The sequence below is a fragment of the Copidosoma floridanum genome, unplaced genomic scaffold, assembly GCF_036245765.1.
Source record: "Copidosoma floridanum isolate Cflo_tuat_1 unplaced genomic scaffold, Cflo_Japanese_pri ptg000030l, whole genome shotgun sequence".
Taxonomy (NCBI): Eukaryota; Metazoa; Arthropoda; class Insecta; order Hymenoptera; family Encyrtidae; genus Copidosoma; species Copidosoma floridanum.
This window is the reverse complement of record NW_028321907.1, coordinates 37,476,146-37,499,844: the sequence shown is the minus strand read 5'-3', so window position 1 is coordinate 37,499,844 and position 23,699 is coordinate 37,476,146. Positions and strand designations below refer to the sequence as shown.

The 23,699-nt window shown below is 29.8% G+C and overlaps 1 protein-coding gene across 1 annotated transcript in view; it reads left to right on the top strand.

Moving 5' to 3' along the window:
- The window catches only part of Uqcc1 (Ubiquinol-cytochrome c reductase complex assembly factor 1), a 296,050-nt gene extending 273,827 nt beyond the window's left edge, over positions 1 to 22,223 (top strand). Inside the window, exons 4-5 of the mRNA XM_089596716.1 lie at positions 21,769 to 21,963; positions 22,025 to 22,223. Coding sequence (XP_089452842.1) covers positions 21,769 to 21,963; positions 22,025 to 22,099 — 270 coding nt within the window. The 3' untranslated portion in view covers positions 22,100 to 22,223. The remainder of the gene's footprint in view (positions 1 to 21,768; positions 21,964 to 22,024) is intronic.
- Positions 22,224 to 23,699: the final 1,476 nt, after the last annotated feature.

The following is a 23,699-nucleotide window of genomic DNA, read 5'->3' as shown; positions in this document are numbered from 1 at the left end:
CTCACAAGTGTCATAAAGGGTCGTTTTTGATGCTACAATTGCTACATGTAATACAACTCGTAGATTACAAGAAAAACAGTTGAAAAATTGAATTTCATTAACACCATCAAAAGAGCGTATAAAAATTATTAAGAGAATATCTTGTGAATGGTGAGAGATAGGATGAAAACAAAAATACTATCGCGTAGAGCGGAAGTTCTCTACCGATTTGGTTTTTAAATTTAATTCGAGGTAGCACTAATTATACGTCTAAAAATATAATAAAGTTGAGAGTGAGTAAGACAGAAAGTGCGTGGACAAACAAACATCAATATGTATAAGTACTAATGTACATGACGATGTGTGTTTACTTTCACTAATTACCTTAAAATTTGTGTTAGTCTCTCCTTGATCAGCTCATAAAACTTTTGTTTGTGATACAATGTATAAGAAATGAGTTTATTTATCTAAAAAGAAACACTAATACTCAATTGAAATTGTCACATTAAAAATATTATCGTTATAATATTTGCAATGTAATTTCAATAGCTGTTTTAATTATTAGTATATATTATTAGGTTATACGTTTATCCCATTATACTCTTGTTGTTACATGATTTGACATGTTATCTTTAAAATGTTCATGCAATTACATCTGATGCATGGCTTCAAAACATGACAGCATAAGGAGCTATTTCCCCTAAGAAATTGATTCCAACGGGGTTCACGTTAAAAAAAATCGCTCAACACGATGTTCCCGGGAAATGACACCGATGCATATCATCCTGTATAAAAATACCAGTGGGACTTCGCCCCCTGCATAAACTGCGCGCTAACCCTCTATTAACTGAGTGATAATATAGTATCAGCAGTTAATTACTAAGTAAAAAGTGCTCGTGTCTCCACTTATTTATTTAAAGGTTATTGAACTTATTTCAATTTAATTTAATTAAACTAGTAAAAAAGAAAAACTGATTTAAGGTGAGCTTTACAAATTTAAAACCAGAAAACTATACATTTCTTACCCTTCTGGTTCAACACATGCACATCTTCTTGTAACACTGCACCCTTACAATGAAATAATTCTACCTGAAAATATTGTCGAAATTATTTCAGCTAAAATACCTTGAAATTATAAGGAACTTGCCAAATTGGTTATTAAACACATTTTTTACGGTCCTCATACTAAAAGATGCCCATGTTCTAATACATACAAAAACAAATTATCAAAAATTTTTTTAAACCATTTTCTTACATAACATCGTTAAAAAAATGGTTATCCCGAACATACCAAAGAAAATAATATTTTTGATAATCACGTGTATAACACTAAGAATAAACATGAAATCACTGTTGACAATGGTAGTATCGCGTAAACAAAATTTTGTTAATGAAATATAGATGCCACATAAACGTTAAATACTGTGCATCTATCCAAAGCATAAAATACATATACGACTACATTCGTAAAGGTAGTAATGGAGCTTTTATTAAGTTAAAGATTTTAATTTTAATGAAAGATTTTAGAAGTACTGTAATAGGTAAATCAAATACAGTATCATCAAAAGATCATGAACTACTTATTTTTTAATTATTATTGAATAAAAAAAATTGAGCAACTTCATTTGAGAATTTGAAAACATTTAAAAATATAAAACATAAGACATTTCAAGATACTGCGATTACCAAGGTTTTAATCGAGTATGATTCACAAATCAACAGTATTTTGTAAGAGGCTAGTACTTGTATGCTTCATCATTGATTGACAAAATTTTTTGCATGGCTTCGAATATCAGACAGTATAATATCAAGGTAATAGAATTTGGAATAGGTACAAAAAATTTTGAGAGATTTTGTTCAAAATAAAGAAAATTATGCTCTTCTGCACATCAACGAAATTTTTGAACTTGGAGGTAATTAATGTAAATTATTTAATTTACCTGGCCCGTTTGAAACAAATCTACAAAACAATGATGACGCAGAAAAAGTTGCATTCTGTAGACATACGTTCGGTTCAATGTTTGCTTGGATAAACAATGAACAAAAAAATATTTTTAACATTGTATGGGAAAACATTAAGAAGATTTATTTTACACATTATCCTGAAGTATCAGAAAAAATCTTTTTATACAAAATTAAAAATTATTACTTCATATCATGAAAAAAAAAAAAATTTGTTGACGGCATGAACTGACATCGCGTCGGTACAACTACCAAAAAGTACGGCTAGTCATAGAACTTTTTCCTTACCCTTGGATTTAAATAATATTGAGCCTACATTTTTTAATATTAAATCTAGAGTGAAAAAATTACGAGAAATCGATGTAATGATTTGGGATAAGGCTTCTACGATTTCGAAAAAAATTTTAGAGAAAGAAAACAGAACTTGACGTGATATATGCAATCCATATATACATTTTCAAAATAAATTAAAAATTTTAGGAAGAGATTTCCGTCAAACACTTGATGCTATAAAAATGGTAATACAAAAGTGTTTATATCAGACACTAGTAAGTCATCATTTCTTTGAAGTTCTTTTTACATTTTGAAATTAAATACAAACTTTCGTTCGGCTAGTAAAAATTTTTCTAAATTGCTTTTTGAGATAAAGAATAAACAATAAGTATCACTAATCATTCTTGAAAAATGGAAATTTAATAACGTTTGTTTAGATTCTTACTAAAAATTGTCAATCGTCATTAAATAGTACTATTCTGATCCCTCAGAATTAATACACTATTTTTTTAAACAACAAAATTTTTAATCTAGTAAAAGGAAATACGACAAGTTATAATAGCATAGATCATGCCACGTACATAGGTGTCGATAAATCGGGTGTTAACATTTCTATAAACTTCCTTTTTGACATATTAAATAATATTTGTAAAGCTTTGACACCGAAAGAACTAAATTTAAAAGTTAGTGCAATGGTCACGTAAATAAGAAATTTATGTATAGCAGACGGTTTGTGCAACGGCACACAAACAAAAATGAGAAAATTGTCTAAGTATATTTTTAAAGCAAAAATTATCACAGGAGAAAAGAGTATTTCTACTAAAAATCACTTGAAACACAGGTATTACCTCATCGTTACCTTTCATACTTGACAGAAAGCAATTTTCTTTAGTCTTGGCATTCACTATGACAATATACAAATCTTCTGAAATGAAAATGGCTTTAAATTTTATGCTTTGTTATCACGTTACTTGCGTCTTTATTATTTCAAAAATTTTACTTTATTATAAAAAGGTGGTATTGAAATTTTTATGGCTGTCACTAACAAGAATAAAAGTTTTTTAAAAGTATGTCATTTTGGCGTTATTTCATTACTGGATTGAGTACAAATATGCGTAAAACGCTTCGTATACACTAAAACTCTACTTTGCAGATGAAATAAGTTAATACATTCGTTTGCCGTGATTAGATTCTCGCACTTGCTGTATGTTTACCATCCATTGGTAAACACAGCTAACTTTTAGTAAAGTTTATATTTTTCCTACCGGCAGTGCAGGCAACTTTTAACCTCAAAGGTATGTGGCACTTTGTTTCTTGGAAACAGAAAAAAAAGTTATACGTTTGACAGAGGCTGACAATAAAAAAGATTACTTTACATTTATCGAGTATTTCTTAACAAAATTTATGGTATACAGCATACAAAATGCAGCTCTCTTAATAATAATTATTACATTGGCCAATTATTTATGTGTGGTCAGGTAGTCGAACCATTTTTTATCTGGATATAAAAAACTGTAGTCTAATAATTTTAAAAAAGGCTCGATACAGTCTTTCAACACTAAAAAAGGGCAGCTAATTTCCTTATAAACTTTTCAAGTTCATGAAATAAAATATTATTATTGCCGAAAATTTAAATACATAAGCGTAGTCCCACACTTTTGGTATGGCAATCAAAAAAGCAACACCTTATAGTGCCACTTAATTTACGTACAGAAACGTGTACTTCTTTCCCGGGTGGGGTTCAAAAGGTAGTAAAAGGTGTGAGAAGCTCACGGCAGAACCAACAAGACAAAATTCAGTTTATTTCTACGGCGTAAATGCATCACATTCATAGACCTAACCAAAATTTATATTTTAAATTTGAAAAATTATTATTTTGTCACCAATTAGTATAGATAGAGATAGATATATAAGATTAATATATTATTATTTAAGGTTATAACATTGGTTTCGTAGTAGCCCACGTTCAAATGTTCATTTTTTATTTTTAAACAAAACACAAAACATTTAAAGATACAGCAATTGCCATGAGAATAATCGATAAGGATTCACAAATTTATAATATTTTTCAAAAAGCTAGTTTTTGCATTCTTCCTTATCAATAAAAAAAATTTTGGCATGCTTTTTAATATCAGAGAATTTACAAGGTGAAAAAATTTGAATTAAGTAAAAAAACTTTCTTTGTAAATATTTTATTCGTAATAAAAAAAATTGTGTGCTTTTGCACATCAACGACGTCTTGGACTTTAGAATAAATCATGTTAATTATTTAATTTACCTGTACCGATTAAACTTGACCTACAAACGATTTTTTTCCAATGTTCCTGGAGGATAAGGAAAAACTTTTTCATGTAAAAGATAAATTTATTACTTCATATCCCAAAGTAAAAAAATGTTGTTAATAGCATGGGCTGGTACTGTGTCAGTACTACTACCAAATGGTATAACCAGTCGTAGAACTTTTCGCTTACCTTTTGATTTAAACAATATCGAGCCTGCATGTTTTTAAATCGAATCTAAACAAAAGATATAACGTTAAATCAATTTGACAATTTGGGATAAGGCTTCTGTGGTTCCGAAAAAAGCTTTAGAGAAAGTAGACAGAACTTTGCATTATATATGCAGTACACACATACATTTTTAAAATAAATTAAAAATTCCACGAGGAGATTTTTATCAAACACTTTCTATTATAAAAATGGTACTAAAAGTATGGCTATATCAAAAACTAGTAAGTCATAATTTTTTTGTAGGTTTTTTGTACTTTTTAATCAAGTACAATAGTTCGTTCGGTTGATGGAAACTTTCTTTAATTACTTTTAGATACTGGAGAGGAAAAACTAAAATCACTGATCATTCCTGAAAAACATGAGGTCAATGATATATGTTCAAATATGTATGTTTAAATCTAATGGAATATTGAATATTGCGACGTACGAAGATGTCGATAAATCGGATAATAACATTTACATAAATTTTCCTATTAAAATTATAAACAATTTTCGTGTAGGTTTGCCACCGCATAAACTAAATTTGAAATTTAGAGAAATAGTTGTGTTGATAAGAAATTTGTGTAAAGCAGACGGTTTGTGCAACAGTACACAAATAAAGATTAGAAAATTGTTTAAGTATAACATTGAAGCTGAAATTATCATAGAATGAAAACTTGGAAGAAGAGTATTTATACCGAAAAGCACTTTAAATACAGGCAATACCTCGTTGTTACCTTTCACACTTTACAAATGCAATTTTCTTTAGTCTTGGCATTGGCTATGACAATTAATAACTTCCAAGAGAAATGTTTTGATAAAATCGGTATGTACTGAAAAAATCCTGTATTTTCTAATCAACAACTATACGTATCGTTATCAAGATGCGAATCTAAAGAAGGGATATTAATGGAAATCGAACGTAAAAATAATTTGGAATCAGAAAATTTTGTTTGAGAAGAAATTTTCGATTAAGAGGAAGTGCACTTTATGGAAAGAGGAAAAAATTAATGAATTGAAAGTTATCTTATTAAATAAAACAACATTATTTAGTATTCGTGGAGTTCTGTCTCGTCGTGATTTTATATGGCTACTGGGGATGTATTCCATAGTTTCTATTATTTTTTCACTACTTGAGTTTCAATAATTATTTGTAATCATATCTTGTCATAATCGTAATAATTCAAAAACTCAATGTAAGAAAGAAATACTACAAACCAAAAAAAAAAGGTCAACGCGCCCAGATTTTATACTTATCAGTGGTATTACAAAGAAACTACTATATTCAATGTTTTTTGTTCTCGTTGTAACTAAGTATAAAATCGATTTATTTGCCTCCTGGGTGGTGTGGAAAAAATAGTTAACTGTATATAACTAAGAGCTAGTTTACCGTAAGTTGTAGGAGCAACCGCTTACGATTGCTGGCTACAGCTAGTTTCAGTTTATGTACAGTTTGTGTATACAATAGCTTATAGATTTACTATAGACTGAGCTGCTACAAATTTATTAAATTATCCTTCATATTGCAGGGGGTGCTAGATCGGTATTATATTGCGGTTTGGTCGTGGAGGGGAGGAGGTGGGGTGGCGGAGGCGCACTTAAAAATGTGTGCGGGCTTACAAAAAAGGGACATTTTTAAAAGGTCAAAATAACGGTAAAATTAACGGATTATCCTTTTTTTGTGAGGGGGCTACGAGAGTTTATATAACATATCTTCGTATATTATACAGTTTCAAGGGTGGGGTTTCCCCTCTACCTCCCCGCACCGCCCCTTCTCGCAAAATAGGGGAAAATTCGATTACTTTTAATGATTATTTAACTTAACAAAATAATAGCAGAAGACTCACTGAGCTTCTCCGTGCTCCCCCACAGCTCCCTCAAAGCTTCCCACAAATTTCGTTTATTTCACCGTTATTTTGACCCATTAAAAATTTTCCTTATTTTTTGCAAGCCCTCTATACCCTCCCACCATTCCGTAGTACTTCACCCTCCCCCTTACTATTTGTTACTGATCCAGCACCCTTTGCAATATAAAGAACAATTTTACATATTTGTAGCACCTCAGTCTATAGTACATCAATAGGATATTGCATACACAAACTGTACATAAGCTGAAACTAGCTGTAGTCAGCAATCGCAAGCGGTAGCTTCTACAACTTACGGTAAACAAGCTCTTAGTTATATATAGTTACCTATTTTTTCCACACCACCCACACGGAGAAATTCAGTCACAGCTAAAGGCGGTGCAGTGCTGCTGGCGAAAACAGCGTGCGTGGTGGGAGTGCAAAACAACGTGCACAGACAGCAAAAAAACGGTGCGAACGCGCTCGTGACATGATACGATTACAAATATTTATTGACACTCAAGTAGTAAAAAAATAATAGAAACTATGGTAGACATCACTATTTAAAAATTAGACATATAAAACCACTACGAGACAGAACTCCACGGATACTAAATAATGTTGTTTTATTTAATGTGATAACTTCTAATTCGTTTATTTTTTTCTCTTTTTATAAAGTTTACTTCTACTTGATCGAAAATTTCTTCTTAAACAATGTTGTCTGATTTCGAATTTTTTTACGTTTAATTTCTATTAATATCACTTTTTTCGTTTTGCATTTTAATAACGATACGTATCGTTGTCCATGAGAAAATACAGGCTTTTTCAAGTGTATGCCGACTTTATCGTAACTTTTTTTTTGAGAGTTTTTAATTGTCATGGCTAATGCTAAGACTAAAGGAAATTGCTCTCTGTAAAGTATGACAGATAACGACGAGGTATTATATTACCTGTATTTGAAGTGATGTTTGGCAGAAATACTTTGTTTCCATGTTTTTCTCCTGTAATAAAAAAATATATAACTTTAAACTTAAAAAATTTTCTAATATTTATTTATGTGCCATTGCTCAAACCATCTATTATAGATAAATTTCTAACAATCATTACTATTGCTCTAATTTTTAAATTTAGTTCATGAGGTGGCAAACCTTAACGAATATTGTTGAATATTTTAATAGGGAAATTATACATATACAATTAATATTACTATCCAATTTATCAACACCTTTGTAAGTGGCATGACTCATGCTATCAAAAGTTGTCGTATTTGTTTTTATTAGGTTTAAAGTACTGTTATTTAAACAAATAGAATATATTTATTATCAGAAGTCAGAATAACACTATTTAATGAGGATTGGCAATTTTGAGTAAATATTTAAACATACATCATTGGCTTTCCATTGTTTAGGAATGATCAGTGATTTTAATTTTCCCTCTTCTATTTCTTTAAGCAATTCAAAAAAGTTTTTATCAACCGAACGAATGTTTGTATTTAATTTAAAAATATAAAAAGAACTTCAAAGAATGGATGACTCAATAGCTTTTGATATAAGCATACTTCTATTACCATTTTTGTAACAAAAAGTGTTTGACGAAAATCTCCTTCCTTTTGGATAATATTTTTATTATCTTGCTTCCAAAATATTTGTGTGTATTGCAGATATCACGCAATGTTCTGTCTACTTTTTCTAAAGCTTTTTTTGGAATCACAAAAGCCTTATCCTACAATTTTTTTTTAGATTCGATTTCAAAAAATGCAGGCTCAATATTATTTTAATTCATAGGTTAGCAGAAAGTTTTATGACTGGCCTTACTTTTTTGTAGTAGTACTGACGCAATGCCAGTTTATGCTATTGACAAAATTTTTTTTCCTTGTGATACAAAGTTATAAACTTATATTTTATATAAAAAGGTTTTTTGTTATCCTTCAGGACCATATATAAAATAAATCTTCTTAACGTTTTAAAATACCATTTTAATACAATTTTTTTGTTGCTCATTCGGCTTAGCATCCATTGAATCGAACGTATGTTTACAGAATGCAACTGCTTCTGCGTCATTATTGTTTTGTAGGTTAATTTTAAATGGTACAGGTAAATTGAATAACTTACATGATTTATCTTCAAGCTCAAAAATTTCGTTTATGTGCAGAAGAGCATAATTTTCTTTGTTTTGAATGAAATCTTTACAAAAAAAGTTTATGTACTTATTCCAGATATTATAGTCTTGGATATTCTCTGATATTAAAAGCCATGCAAAAAATTTATTCAATTGATAAGGAAGTATGCAAGCACGTGCTTCTTCAAAATTATTGTCAATTTATAAATCATGCTTGTTAAAATCCATGAAAATCGCAGTATCTTTGAATGTTTTATATTTTTTATCTTTATATATTTTTAAATCTGTTAATCAATATGTTTTATTTTTTCCGTTCAATATTAATTTAAAAAATGGTAGCTCATGATCTTTTGATGATTTTGTATTGAATCTACCTATTGCAGTATTTTTTATTTTTTTTTTTCTTTTTACCTAATTTTTTAGTTGATAATTAAAAATATAGTTTTATGAAGTATTAGGATACTTGAAAGATTTAGTGAAATCATCAATTTTATTTAACTCAAACCAAGCTGTTAGATGCGTTTGCCATTACTTTATTATGTTTCTAATTCTATTTTGTTCGGAAGTTAAGTTTTGTTCATTCTTGAGGTGCACAGCAAAATTTACAACCTTGTGACTCCTACAACAAATTTGATATTCTTGCAATCATTTTCATGCTGCTTCCATTGGTCTGAAATATCCACCATCAACAATTTTTTTTATTTTATTTAGAATTTTATCTTCAGTATTGCCTAATCTTGAATTTTAATAGAAGCTCTATCACTACCTTTATGAATGTAGCAGTATATGTATTTTAGGCTTTTAATAGATGCACAATATTTAACGTTTATTTGATTAAAAAAATTTTATCACACGGTACTACGATTGTCAACTGTAATTTTAGTGTTATATACGTGATTATCCAAAATATTATTTTCTCTGATGTTTGGGATAACCATTTCATTAATGATCTTATGTAAGCAAATGGTTTAGGAAAGTTTGTGATACAATTATTTTTGTATGCATTTAAACATGAGCATTTTTTAGAGTGAGGACCGTAAAGCATGTGATTAATAACCAATTTAGCAAGTTTTTTGTTATCTGAAGGTATTCCAGCTGATATTCATGGACATCCACATAACTTTTTTAATGATATTTGTATACATCTCGAAAGCACGTAAGGTCCGCACAAGTCACCTTTGCTAATCATGTGTATCTATATATATGTTTATGAATAGTGACTTATGCGGACGTCCGCATAATTCTACCATGTTATTAATATATATGTTAGAAGCCTGAATAAGTTACTATTAATAAACACATATACCTATACATATATCTAGATCAAAATTAAGAATTAATAAATTAGTTAGTATCGTGCCATACAAATATAAGTATAAAAATTAAAATTTTATTTACATATATCGATCGTTGAGAGAAAAACAATTCCAGCGTGACGTCACCCCATTTGAAATAACACGGAGTGACGTCACGCTGGAATTGTCTTCCTCTCAACCATTGATATATGCTGAAAAGGTTACACGTTATTGGAGACAATGTACATGTCCATAATATTACAGCTTATATTGTTGCATAACTAAGTGTAATTGTGTGCTCCATGTAACCGTCATCTTATTATTATTTAGAAATTTTTTATTTTATTGTATTTGTTATTATTTTTTTATATAATTGACTGTGTATAGATTAAATCTACCAAGAACGTCGAAGCATTAATTCTACAAAGTTACTTGAAAAATCATAATATACCTGATTTGGACTGGATCTATTTGTCATATTTTACACAAAATTATTTACTCTTAGGTGGCGCCACCTATTCAGGAACTTAGTACCAAGTTTGTGACCATGAAAGAACCCTGAGTAAAAAAATAATGGGGCTGCCGATCTAAGTTGCATGGACACTGGTGCGTGGCGTAGTAGCCAAGCTTGGCCCCAGTTTTCTCTCACTTTCAATTTCCAGTCGGGAGTAGGTCTTGTACTTCTATGGCATTGGTGGTGCCATCACAACGACGTTTATGAAGGCTTACTACCACATGTTTTAAATTTGAAAGTGGGTGCAATTGTTATGGTAATAGGAAACTAAATTACATTTGATGGTTTGTGTTATGGAAGTAGACTTTGTATAAATCATTTAAATATAACATTAAAATAGAAATATTAACTGGTGAAAAATTAGGCAATAAAGTTTTTATACCAAGAATCACAATCAAAACGGATTATCAATTATCTTTGAATTTTATATTATACAGAAAACGATTTGTTTTGCTTCTAGCTTCTTTCATGACAATTAATAGATCACAGCACCAAAGTTTTGAATTATTATTTTATTATAAAAGACCCTTATTTTCCAACGGTCAAGTTTATGTATTGCTTTTAACATGTAAGAATCTTAATATTATATTTATACAAAATCTTTCATAAAATGAATTCAGCATTGAAAATTTAGTAAGAGGAGAAATATTTTACGTTTTATAATTAAAAAATATTTTTTTTCTAGTAAACAGTCATAGGTAACTGTTACGAGGAAAAATGGTGGCTTTGGCGCACGCAAGATAATGAGAACGTTGTATATTCGACAATCCTTTGTTACTAAGATTGGTAAGGGAAGAGTGTATTATAGATTTACTTGTCTCGATTCTCACTACAGACTCCTTTTAACTCTCTCGACTGACTTCCTTGCTAAGGATTCTCTGACTGCCCTCATCTTCCCTACTCTTCTATCATCTTGGGCCTTAAACTAGGAGGGGCGCATGGACATATAGCTATATACTATTATACAAAACACGTCCGAGGCCGCAACATCGTCGTCCTCCACGGTGATCATTTCTTACTTTATAATAGTGTTGTGTATCTATTGTGTTGTTTGTGTTGTGTTTATGAAATCCATTTGAAAGAAAAAGGGCGAGCTTTATAACCCATACTCCCTGTTTTATCTACAGACCTCTTACGCTGTGTAGACAGTGTATACATACATGCTCGTATATACACACTTCCCTTTCATAATTCTTGTGCAAATTCTCAAATTTTCTTATGATCTATTAATCATACAATTTTTTTCATATACATCTCCTTTTTTTCGTTTACATATGTATATATAAGAACGCTATACAATTAATTATGAAAGAAGTTAAAAAAAAATTTTTTTTTGTGTTTGTTTTACAGTACATTGTTATTATTCCTAGCTCATTATTTATTGCTTTAAAAATTTTTTATTTGTTTTACGGATTTATGTGGGCATTATTTGACTGATAATAACTTAGAGCATATATACCTGGAGGGAGCCTGCAATGCTGAGAGAGCGTTATCGTTATACCAGATATTAGTTGCATGCTTTCTCTCTTTAACTCACCTGTGATTGGTCAAGAGGTAAGGGAAGAGGGTACGAGTATGAATTCTACTTCTCTGCTTCTGTTGACAAGTATAACTCGCTTAGCTATAAAAGCCTTTAAGGTCGTAATGTAGCTCTATTTTCTTATTTAAAAAGAAAAAAAAGTATAACTTGCCATTTATGCACTTTTTCGCTGCTTGTCAACAGAAGCAGAAGAGTAGAGTTCATACTCATACCCCTCCCCCTTACCTCTTGACGCCACAACCACTCGACCAATCACAGGTAAGTTAGAGACAGAGAGCATGCAACTTTTCTCTGGTATGACGACAACGCTCTCTGAGCTTTGCAGACTCTCTCCAGGTATATATGATCTAAGGATGATAACAAAAATTTTATTCATCATTTTTTTTTTTTTTTTTGCTAAACCTTTCGCACATACATTTTTTTCACTAATTATTTATTTTATTTATGCTTTTTTCTTCCTTTTGTTTTATATATTTAGACATTATTCAACAGTAATGAAAATTTTCGTAATTCATTTTTTTTACCAATTATTTATTTTAATTGTTTATTTAGTAGTGCCATATCTTGGCTGATATTTTTCGCCAATCGCCCTGCATCTGGTTGATTAACGGTCGCATTGCTGTGGGGTTCATCGTCATACTATCTCTTGCGATAGTGATTCCTGTGTAGTGAACCTGTAAACATTCTAGCTAAGTTTGGTATTAAGAGACCCCCTACTTTAAAAAGGCACCTTGATAAGAAACATTGTAGAGACGAAGGAGGAAATGCGTAGCGTAACTGCACTTAATTCTCGCACCAAACGTACTGGTGTAAAAATGACATTTGCATAGTTAGAAATTGTGTTGAATAATTTCTTTCATTAGGTAATTATATTTACTAATATTGGTGCTTGACTTACGCTTAATTTTTATTTTTCTATATCTGATTTCTACGTGTAGAAACTGTTTGTTTCAGTTTTCTTATTTAAATATTTTTGTAACGTCGCTATTAACGTTACTTTAGTGGACTATAAAAGATGTGTAGTTGCTAGAGTAGTTAAATTACATTCAAGTGTACTTTTTTTCCCAGATATAAATTTTCGGTTTTGTCATAGTTATTTTAAACATTCTTTTTATTTACGTCGGACGTACTAAGTGTAATTTTTGATAGGAATTTTATCGGCAGTTCGTTGGAATTTTTACTTACAATTTATAGAGTCTTCTTCCTAGGACGAAAGGTGTATATTTGGTCTTTTCTTTTTCTTGTTTAACAATACTTCAGTACCTGGACTCTTGATCCTCCTTTGTGTCATCATTCAATGGGCTGTGTTTTTATTTACTGCTGTGTATGTTTGACTTTTTGCCATACTAGGGCTGATGTTTGCCGTTTATAGCTTAAACGGCAGCTTCAAAAATTATCCTGGCAATTTATAGCTTATGATTGCTACCGTTTTTTCAAAAGTTTACTGTAAGTCTCTCTGCTCTTAAAGTGTTCTGACTTTGTTTATGAGACAAATGTAGTATTTTCTTGACCATTGTTTTTCATAAATGTACGTACGTAGGTGTACATGCATGTTTTTATTTGGATTTATTCCAGTCTCATTGTATAAAACGAATTATTTTTCAGAAATCTGCGTATTTGTTATTCTTCGATCACTGTGCAGTTCAATATCATGATCGATCACGCAATCGTAACTTTTTCCCATGATTACAAGGCAGACGATTCTTAAAGTTGAACAATAATCCATTTATTTTTGCCGTTGATTCTATTGGTAGGTTAGAAGTATAAGGATCTTTAAAGATAAAGTAATTGAGGGATTATATCTAATCAATATAAATTTTAAATTGCAACTGTATTTCTTCATAATTTCAATTAAAATATCTTCAAAACACTTTTTTTTTTCCTTAAAAATTAGCATATTTTACATCCTTCAAAATCTACTAATTACACAGTTTACCTTTAAGTGTATTTGTAAATATGTTGTTGTTTAGTTTTTCTTTGTGTTGTTACTTACATTTTTCTCTTATTTTTGTTACTTTTTCCAACATGGTTTTTTTTGTTCACGTGAGAAAACAATTTTGGCTTAAAAATTCTTCTCTTTCTTCTCTTCTCTGTTACCATTCCTTTTTTTCATATTACAGCAATGACTATAATCGCCTCGTTTTCTGTACGTATTGTAAATTTTCTTTAATTCTAATTTACTTTGATTGTATTTAACGCTGCGCCTCCGGGGGTCCAAAGAAATAATAGAAGATAACACTTTCTTATGTAAACTCACACACATATGTTGTTACGTGGATCCCATCATGCTGTATTCGCTCCGTGCATCAGGTTGGAGGGGATAAAAAAAACGACTGCAGCGCTGTAGGTGAGCAAAGTTGGCGAACCCGTACCCCCATGAATCTTACAGTAAGCGTTGTCTTATATGAGAAAAGATATTATTTCATTTAAAGTAATTATTAGAGAAATCGAAGGCGGAAAAAAAATGTTATTTAGCCAAACCGGGTCTATAATACGGATAAATAATTTTGCTAGGCACTTCAAATCGCCCGAAATTTTAAATAATGGGTTATTAAATATCATCTGTCATATAGTACACAACACACATACTTATCTGTAATGTTGTATACGTGAGAGCAAGAACTCCAAGCAGTCGACATAGGCTGCCGCTAGCTGTATAATCTGAATCAGTGTTTACGTTTACAAAGTAACGAAATGCGTACGAGACAGTGTTGCGTTGTTAATTGCAACAAGAAAGAAAAGCAGGGGGTGGTGCTGTTTAAATTCCCAAGTGGACCCCATGAAACAAAACAGAAGGAGCTGTGGATTAGGGCAGTTAGGAGACAAAAGTTAGTACCTAACCTACGGAATTTTTTTTATTATTATTATTGATTATAAGTAAAATTTTCATGAAAATTTTACAGTCCTGATGGCAGTTTGTGGCACACATTTATGTATATGTTACCATAACCTACATTTGTCAAGCATAGGCAATAATGTACTTACAGATAATTCTACTTTGTATGGATTTCAGCTGACAGATGTTTGTCTCACAACATAGCAATTGATCAGATGACCGACTCCTTTATTTACATATTCCTGTACGTAGGCAACGTGCTCACTCTCTACTAATTTTTTAGCTTTTTTCAGCGTTTCAGTATTAAAAACTATGTTGCAACTTATACTTTTAAAGCCTGTTTGGATTATCATATCCATTTTTTAGGGTGCTGATGTTTACGCGATAGCAGTATGTACGTCTTATTCAATAAATAGTACTTTCTCCTATAAGCGACAGTGTTACGATTTAATCATACGGGGGTACGGTATTGCGCGATTCTGACACCGAGGGCGGCGCTGCGTGTCATGCACGTAACGAATAGTGCTATACTGATATACATCATTATCATTATTTATAAGTATAACACTTATTTTCACTATTTTTCATTAATGTTACAAACATTATTTTTATTATTGTTAGTGTTTTTACCGTATTGTTACTTAAAGTCACTTCAAGGGTCTGGTGGTAGTGGTGGTTCAGTTGGGCGTATATTTATATCCTCATGAATGTGTTCTTATATAAAATTTTACACGTTGAATTCAAATTTTTTTTTCCTTGAAAGATTTTGTTAATTCTTTGAGTTGGTCTTTACCTTAAAAGGCTGTTTATGCGTCACTAAATTATCCTTTGCACCTTCCAGCAGATCACTCTGTAGTTTATCCGTGATAGTATCGGATTTCAATGCACCCATTCAGATGCCCAGCTTTCCTTCAAAATATTGGCACTAAACAATTGTGTGTCAAGGAAAAAACCCTGGAATTACTCTGAAAAAAAATTCCTCGGAAAAACCCGCTCCGAAACAGCCGGGATTACATAGGAACTTCTGGCTTAACTCCATTGCTATTTATTTTATGTACTAATAAGCTTACGTACCAAAAAAGATTACTGATTTTCCTCACGTCATATTAAAAATTTTTAAGGACGTAGTTATGTCACAATTAAATACAAATAACTCAATACCTTGCAGTTCTGATAAAGTTTTGCTCATCAATCGCTGAAATGTTGCCGGTGCATTACATAATTTAAAAGGCATTCCTACTTATTTATTATGATCGTTTGATGTTCTAAAAGTAGTTTTGTATTTATCTGCAGGGTCAACTTTTTTTCATTAAATCTACTTGCTAAATAAAAAAAGAAGACGTAGTTTGAGCCTCCGATTTGCTCTAACATTTTGGGGTAAGAACCCCACAAACCATAAAAAAAATTATTTTTTATGAGTGACAAGTTTGACGAAAAGTTATACGTATCCAACTAATAGATTATAAATTTTGTCTTTGTTGGCCAGGTGGTCTTGCTTTTATCAGCCAGACTCAGAATCTTGTCTTCGGTTGTGGCATTTATAGTGTCTGGTTTTTATTGGCTGGACAAATAATCTCGCTTGTTAACTGGGTTTGTTGTGACCTTTTCTTTATCAGATGGTCAAAAAATCTCGTCTTTGTTAGCTGGGTTCATCGTGATCTTACCTTGATTGGCTAGACCACAGTGGAATTCTAAAATCCATTCTGTTACGTTTGTGCCACGAGCCTTAAATATTAATTCACCATGTTAATGACTGAGCGCTGTCTATAAAAAATGGTAGTTTCCAAATAAATGATGACTAATTCGAAAGGTTAAAAATAAAATCACATCCAATTTTGATTTATGCCTTATGGTAGATGTATTAATTTTTGAATTTGGATGATTTCTCAAAGGTTAACTTGGCTCATCAAAAACGCTATTTTCTACTTGATGCCTTATAGACAGGTAACTTTATTCATTTATTTCAGAAATAGTGTTTGAATATGATATTTCTTTTCTTTTAATTCATAAACTTGAAATACTTTCCGATTGTTAACAATTTGAAAAAAATCTTAACGACCCATATTAATTCTTAGTGAGATACTGATAACATTTTTTACATTTATTCTTAAAAATTTTCAATTATTTAATGGTTCTCTGGTATTTCAGAAGTTTTCTTTGCGCTTTGGCCTTAAAATGACATCCGAGTATCATGTATAAAACTGCAATTATTTACTTTCCTTTGTTGTGAGATACTAATAACATCTATTTTATTTGTTAAAAATAATCCATTTTTCAATTTTTCTCTGGTCTTTTAGGAGTTTTCTTTGCACTTTGAGTTCATAATGACTTTTAAATGTCATGTAAGAAATCGTAAGTGTCTAACTTCTTAGATTATTCCTAAAAAAAAAGGGTTGTTGTATGACTTCTTGGGTGTTAAAGTGTTTTTCTTTGTAATTTGATCTTCCAACGACTTTTACGGCTCATTAAAAAAATTTTTTAAATAACAATTCTGACTAAGATTTTTGAGCTTTTACTTTCTTAATTTTTTTTAAATATATTTATTAGTTAAATGTGTAGGATATTTGTTTTTATGCAACATCTGTCTCATAATCTTAATATTATTATCAGTTTGGAATAAATATTCTAACAGTTTTATAGCCCTATCTACTTAATTATATGAAATATCGATCTTCTGTTGTTTTGTAGGGGCTGACTTAAAGTTTAAAATTCTATTTCCAGATGTTTTTTGTTGTGTTATTTTTATTTTCTATTTCCTTGTTTTAATGATGTGATATCCAAAAAATTAATCTGGCAGTTAGTTTCAGTTTTATAACTAAATTGTAAATGTTAGTTATAATTATTGAAGGTTATATGAATAGTACTCTACCTTATACAAGCTACTAAGTCGTTAATATTCGTATAAAAGAAAAGTAGCTCCATATCGTATTTGTTTTGTAAACTTTACCAACAAAATCCACACAGTCGTCGAGCTCGAAATTCTTAAAAAAAAGAGAAATTGGTCACCTCATAGATATGCCGAATATTTTGTTATAAAAGGTGAGAAACGTACTTTCAAGTAAGAATTTCAGTATGTTAATAATTTATATAAAAGGAACTTTTGAGGCTTCAATAATATAACGTGTGCGTTTTTTAAGACTCTCAAGAACAAGATCGCGTTGAACATCCGTGAATAAAAACACAACATTCGACAAAATCGACACATAGTCATTAGAAATTTTTACTCTTTTAATTATATTAATCAGGTCTGTACAGTTGTTTTTATTTTATTTTAGTTTTGGTATACAGTGCTGAAAATTATCATAAAGTATTTGACAAGATAATAAGGTGGATTATCGGTTTAAGAGATAACTCTGTTTATAAATATATCAAGAAAAGATTTGTTAAAATAAGCACTAAATAATCTATGAACTGTACATTTGAAACATGCAAAAACACTAAGATTATTAGTTTGCCATATTTCTCTAACGTATTCGAAAAACATAACATTATTAATAAAAATCCAAAATAAGTTTCTGTTTTCAGAGTAACGAAAAAATTCATTTACGTTGTACAGTAAGAAAAAAAAAAAAGGTTAAATTAAAAAAAAGTACCAACGTGGAGTCAGAAACTTCGATTAACAACTGTTTTGCAAAATGTACAGGCGAAACAAAAAAGCACTTAAAGAAATGAGAAAAGGATGTAAAATCACCTACACAAGTAAATCTGTGGTATCTGTACATTAAATTTCAAACAATCATTCTTTTAAATGGGATGACATGAAATCCTGAGACAAGAGCCAAGTTACAAGAAACGATTAATTTCTGAAACGCTCTATGTAGTATTGGATGACAATAACAAAAATAATAAAAAGGACCTACATACATTAGGTTACACTTACAAGAGTTTTTTTAATTATATACATTACTGATCATATCTATTACTTTACCATAAATTGACAACATTGTGTGATTTGGGTGCTTTTGCCTGTTTGACTTGCGTGCGAGCGAATGTCACTACATAAAATAATTTTCTTCAGCGTTTAAATTAAAGTTCACCCATGTGCTTGAATTTATTTTTATACTTTGTTAGTTTTGTATTAATTTATTGTTTTTTTCTAATAAAGCCTCAAGAGGTCGACGCTCCAAGTGACGGAAGGTCACATCTCAATAGATGTGTTATGTTTTTGTTTAAAAGTTTGCCTAAAAGATCAAGCAAAAATTATTAAATGATACTCATATAGAGGGAAAGATAGAGCAATACTAAAAATTAAAAACAAGAAAATAGGAGAGTGTTGCCGATAACAGTACAAAAATGACATTGTTACAGAAAGTTGTAAATTAAAAAAAAGAACAAGTTGTTTGTAGAAATACTAGGTATCGAGTGTCCTCTTATTTGAGCTAAATAAAAACTAACTTATCAACGATATCTACAGGACAGTTTTAATTATTTACCAAACATCGGAAAGTATCGATAAAAAAATTATTAAATAGTTAATACAAATTGTCCCTTTGGTATTGCTAAAATCTTTTTTTTTTTAATTTCAAAGTTGAAGAAACCTAAGAAAAAAGTTTTCTTTCATTTTTTATATTTTTTAAAACATTCTGTATGCTTTAAAATTAAAAAAATATATCGCAACATATATTAAAACAGTTCTTTTAATACAGCTTATACTTTAGATTCATACATGGTGAAGGAAATCTATTAATCTTGTTGTCATATATTTACTGTAGTACACATTTTTGTTTAAAGTGTGATAATTACAAGATAGAAAAAACAATGATTTACATGATATCTAAAAACTGTTAAAATAGGTTTTTTTTTAATTAATAAAAATGATTCTAAAAATTTTTATAAATAAAAATATTATATTTTCTCGAATAAATAATTCAGGAGCTTTTATACCTTGAATTCAAACATTTAGTTTTTCGCTTAAAGGCTATGTCCGATTGAAACGGTCAAATCTGCCCCGAATTGGATCTTTATTTTAGATGTACCACCAAAATCTAAACGATATAAAAGTGTTTAAGCCAAAATTTTAGTCTTTTTGGTGATAGTAGAGCGCTGTTATTTTAAGAACTGGCTTTTTCGAAAAAAATCGCTCCCACTTGTCTGCTTTATCCAAAAATCTAAGAAAATTTATGAAAGTTTTTTTTGTTTATGCTAGAAAATATTTTCATTTTTGGAGATTTTTCTAATTCAATCTAGACAAAGGCGAAGCTTTTGAATTTTTTAATCATTTTTTTTAGTTATGGTAATTATATATGGCTAGGTTTTCAATAACTATTTTTGATATATGTTTTAGTGTACATCGTTATTAGTAGAATTCTTTCTGACTGGAGCACAGTGAAATTCCGAAATAAATTAGTTTTTTCCATTTTTCCTCTCTTTTTATAACATAACCTAAAAATTTGACAGTTAATGTATTCTTCAACAACTTTAAATACTCTAAGATCATTAAGTATACTATTTCTTATACATAAACACTATTCGTTATTAAAAATCGTTATTTTAAATCTAGCCAAATATAATTAATATAACTTAAAAAAACTATTAAAAAATTTAAAACCTCTTTTGTCTAAATGAAATCAAAAGTAGCTTTAAAAAATCTAGGTGTTTTCTAGTGTAACCAAAAACGTTTATAAATTTTCTCAGGTTTTTTTTTGGATGAAGCAGACAAGCAAGAACTATTGTTTTCGAAAAAACACGTTCTTCGATGAACTACCACTTAAATATTACCTCGGGGGCTACAATTTTGGCTCAAACACTTTTTTAGCATATATTTTCGAGCGGGATATCTGAAATAAAGATTTAAACTAAAGCAGCCTTTAGTCTTATTTTAATACTACCTTAAACACAAAAAAGGTATGAGCTTAGAAGAAAATTAATAATTGTTCTAACTAATAATTAATATTTTGGTGCATTTAGCAACTTAATAAGGGTTAAAATAGTAGTTTTCGTACTATGGGCGCAAAGTACAAACATTTTGCCTGAACGTTGTTTTTCTTTCTTAGGGTGCAAGGTCGTACTTTGTGCCTGTGAGATCACTTTTCACCTGCTAATTATTTGCATTATATAAACTTTCTTGCTCGTATATGCAAAGTAATTTAAGGGTGCAAATTTGCAATCACAGGGGTGCAAAGACTTTGGGCCTATTATAAGAAAAATAACGTTTTGGATATTTTATTTGGAAATTGGAGTTTTTTTTCTTAAACAAGAGAACTTTGAGCGTTTGAAAATATAAATTTCAGGCTCACGTATACTAAAAACAAGGAGCTTGCTTGGTGTGAAAGCTTTATTTTATCAATGAATTAACAATATTAATTGTTCTTATTAGTGTTTTCAATTTTCTAAAATCTCGTGTATATGCAAACGAAAGTTTTGCTTGGTTAACATTCTTCTAGGTGACGTGCTAATTGATTTTAAACATCGAGCTCCTTGATAATAGCTAAGCATCTCCTGATGCGGCTGAAAATATCAAAGATTAGTATTCAAGAAAGTTCAAAACGTCTAGAAAACTTTAGTTCTCTAAGTGATTTTTATGTACCCCCTTTCCTTGGCCCTTAGTCTAAAACAAATTTTTTCTAGAACCCGTCCGAGTGTAAAAATATGAGGAATTACGTACTAACTTAAAAGTAATGCAAGAAAAAAAACTGTAAGAAAACAACGGTTCTTTACATTAGATTAGGTATCAAAATATCAACCAATCACACATCAAGATATTATACATAAGCAACATTTAAGTGTTTGTATCTTTGAAACGAATTATTTTGATATATGTTATGTTTATTTTTGCTAAATTTTAGCGTACTTGGTTGTATTTTTATTGATAAGTTATACAACTGTAAGAAAAGTACATTCTTAATTATGAATATAACTCATTACTAGCAGTATAGTTTTACTGCACGAGCGTCATTAAAACTTAATTCTTTTTTTTAGCATATTAACACAACAGTACTAAGGTCTAATACAGAGGTATTGTCAGAACAGTTTAATGCTTCTATAATGGGATATGATGAAGCAATACAATTCAACGATGTTTATCTTGCTGGTCATGTTTGGAGAAGATTGCTTCAATGCAAAAAAAATTCTCCAGAAAATTTAGAACGACTCATTCATTACATTAGAAAACAGGTACAGGGATATTTTAATTTTTAAAGATATCAGACTATAACTTAATAATTACTTTTTTTAGTTGGCCATGTTAAACGGAATACCCAAAGAAGATATTTTTTCGTCATACCCTGACATTACATGGACTCAATTGTAACAAAAAAGTTTTAATAGTATTTCTGTTGTATGTTAATGTATGCATACACAATTTTACTTACATTAACGTATATATGTAGTAATTTATTTTAAGTTAACTTCACACGAACCTATTGATAAACTTGATAACGATAAATTGTTTTATTGTATATGTTTATTTTCCATCGTCCTAGCCTATAAAATAACATAAATGTTAAGAACAAATTTGAAAGCGTTATTGGATGATTGCAATAATTAGAAATTAGTTATGAAACACCAAAAAATGTATATTAACTAATCCAATTCTACATTTCCATCAAGATCTCGTACATTAATTTTTCAAACCTTTCGTTATTTTTTTTTTTTTAATTCCTATTGACTTCTACAGGACTTACAAATGATTCAATATAAATGTATTGAAGAAGTAAATACAAATGTAAATACAAATCTTTCTCGTAAGAATAAAAAGCAGTTTATCATTTTATATTAAATAATGGCATTTCTTTATAATAAAGTGGTATTGTTCCGTAAAAAGTGAAATTATAATATGACAAATACCAGCTTGAATAACTTAAAATAAATTAAAATGCATATTTAAAAATGTTATAAATTATACTTTATAAACTGTTATGATCATATAAAAATTTTAATTAACGATGAAACAACTGTTAATTTTTTTGGAGTTTCAGAAGAAATTAAGATATAAAAATTTACTGACGGAATCATTCCTATTAAAATAATATAATTTTTCAGTAAAAAAGTTGCTTGTTTAATTTTCACTTTTTATTTTAACACAATTATAAGATAATCTTGCTATGTGATAAAATTTTAAAGTGAACCAAATAAAAACCATAATTCATTATTTCACTTCATGTAATTTTTGAAAAAAAGATGAACTTATCTCAGCGATAATTACGAGAAGATACAATAACTCACGTTCAATCATGATTTTTTTGTCATCACAAAAATTATTACTTAATAAATGTAACTAATAAAAAATCTGCCTTTTCAACTATTTTTGGCAAAAATAAATTGTATCTTAAGTTTGAATAATTGGCTCTCTTGATAAACTAAGACACCAGATAAAGATTACTGATTCAACTTGATTTCTAGCTGTCAGTTGTCATTCAAGTTTTTATAACAAAAAAATTAAACCTTGAATTTTTTGTTTTAGAAACCCTTAAGCGACTAGTTTAATTAAGTGATTTAATGCAATGTAACAAAAGTTATCCCTGATTTTTTTTATAAAGAACAGAAGAGAGACATCTTCCCATCAATGATTAAATATTAAATAAGACTTTTACTCCTACGTTCAACAGCTTCTGTCAAAAAACTTAATTAGAAGCACGAAGGAACTTCAGATTTTTAATCTAGGACTTTGATTTCAAGACAATTTAAAAAATCAGACTACTAGCTCTCAGGAACTCATCACCTTGCTTTCCACGTACAATGCCGCTCACCGCTAGCTTGAAGTAAGCACGGTCGTATAATCTAGTCGTAAAACATTTGATAAGCTGTAAAAAATTAGTAAATCGTATAATTTGATTAGTTTTTAGGGTAAAAATTACTTTAACTTTCTCTCTGGGTACACATTTTTTTTTCTAAATGATAAGATTTAGTAA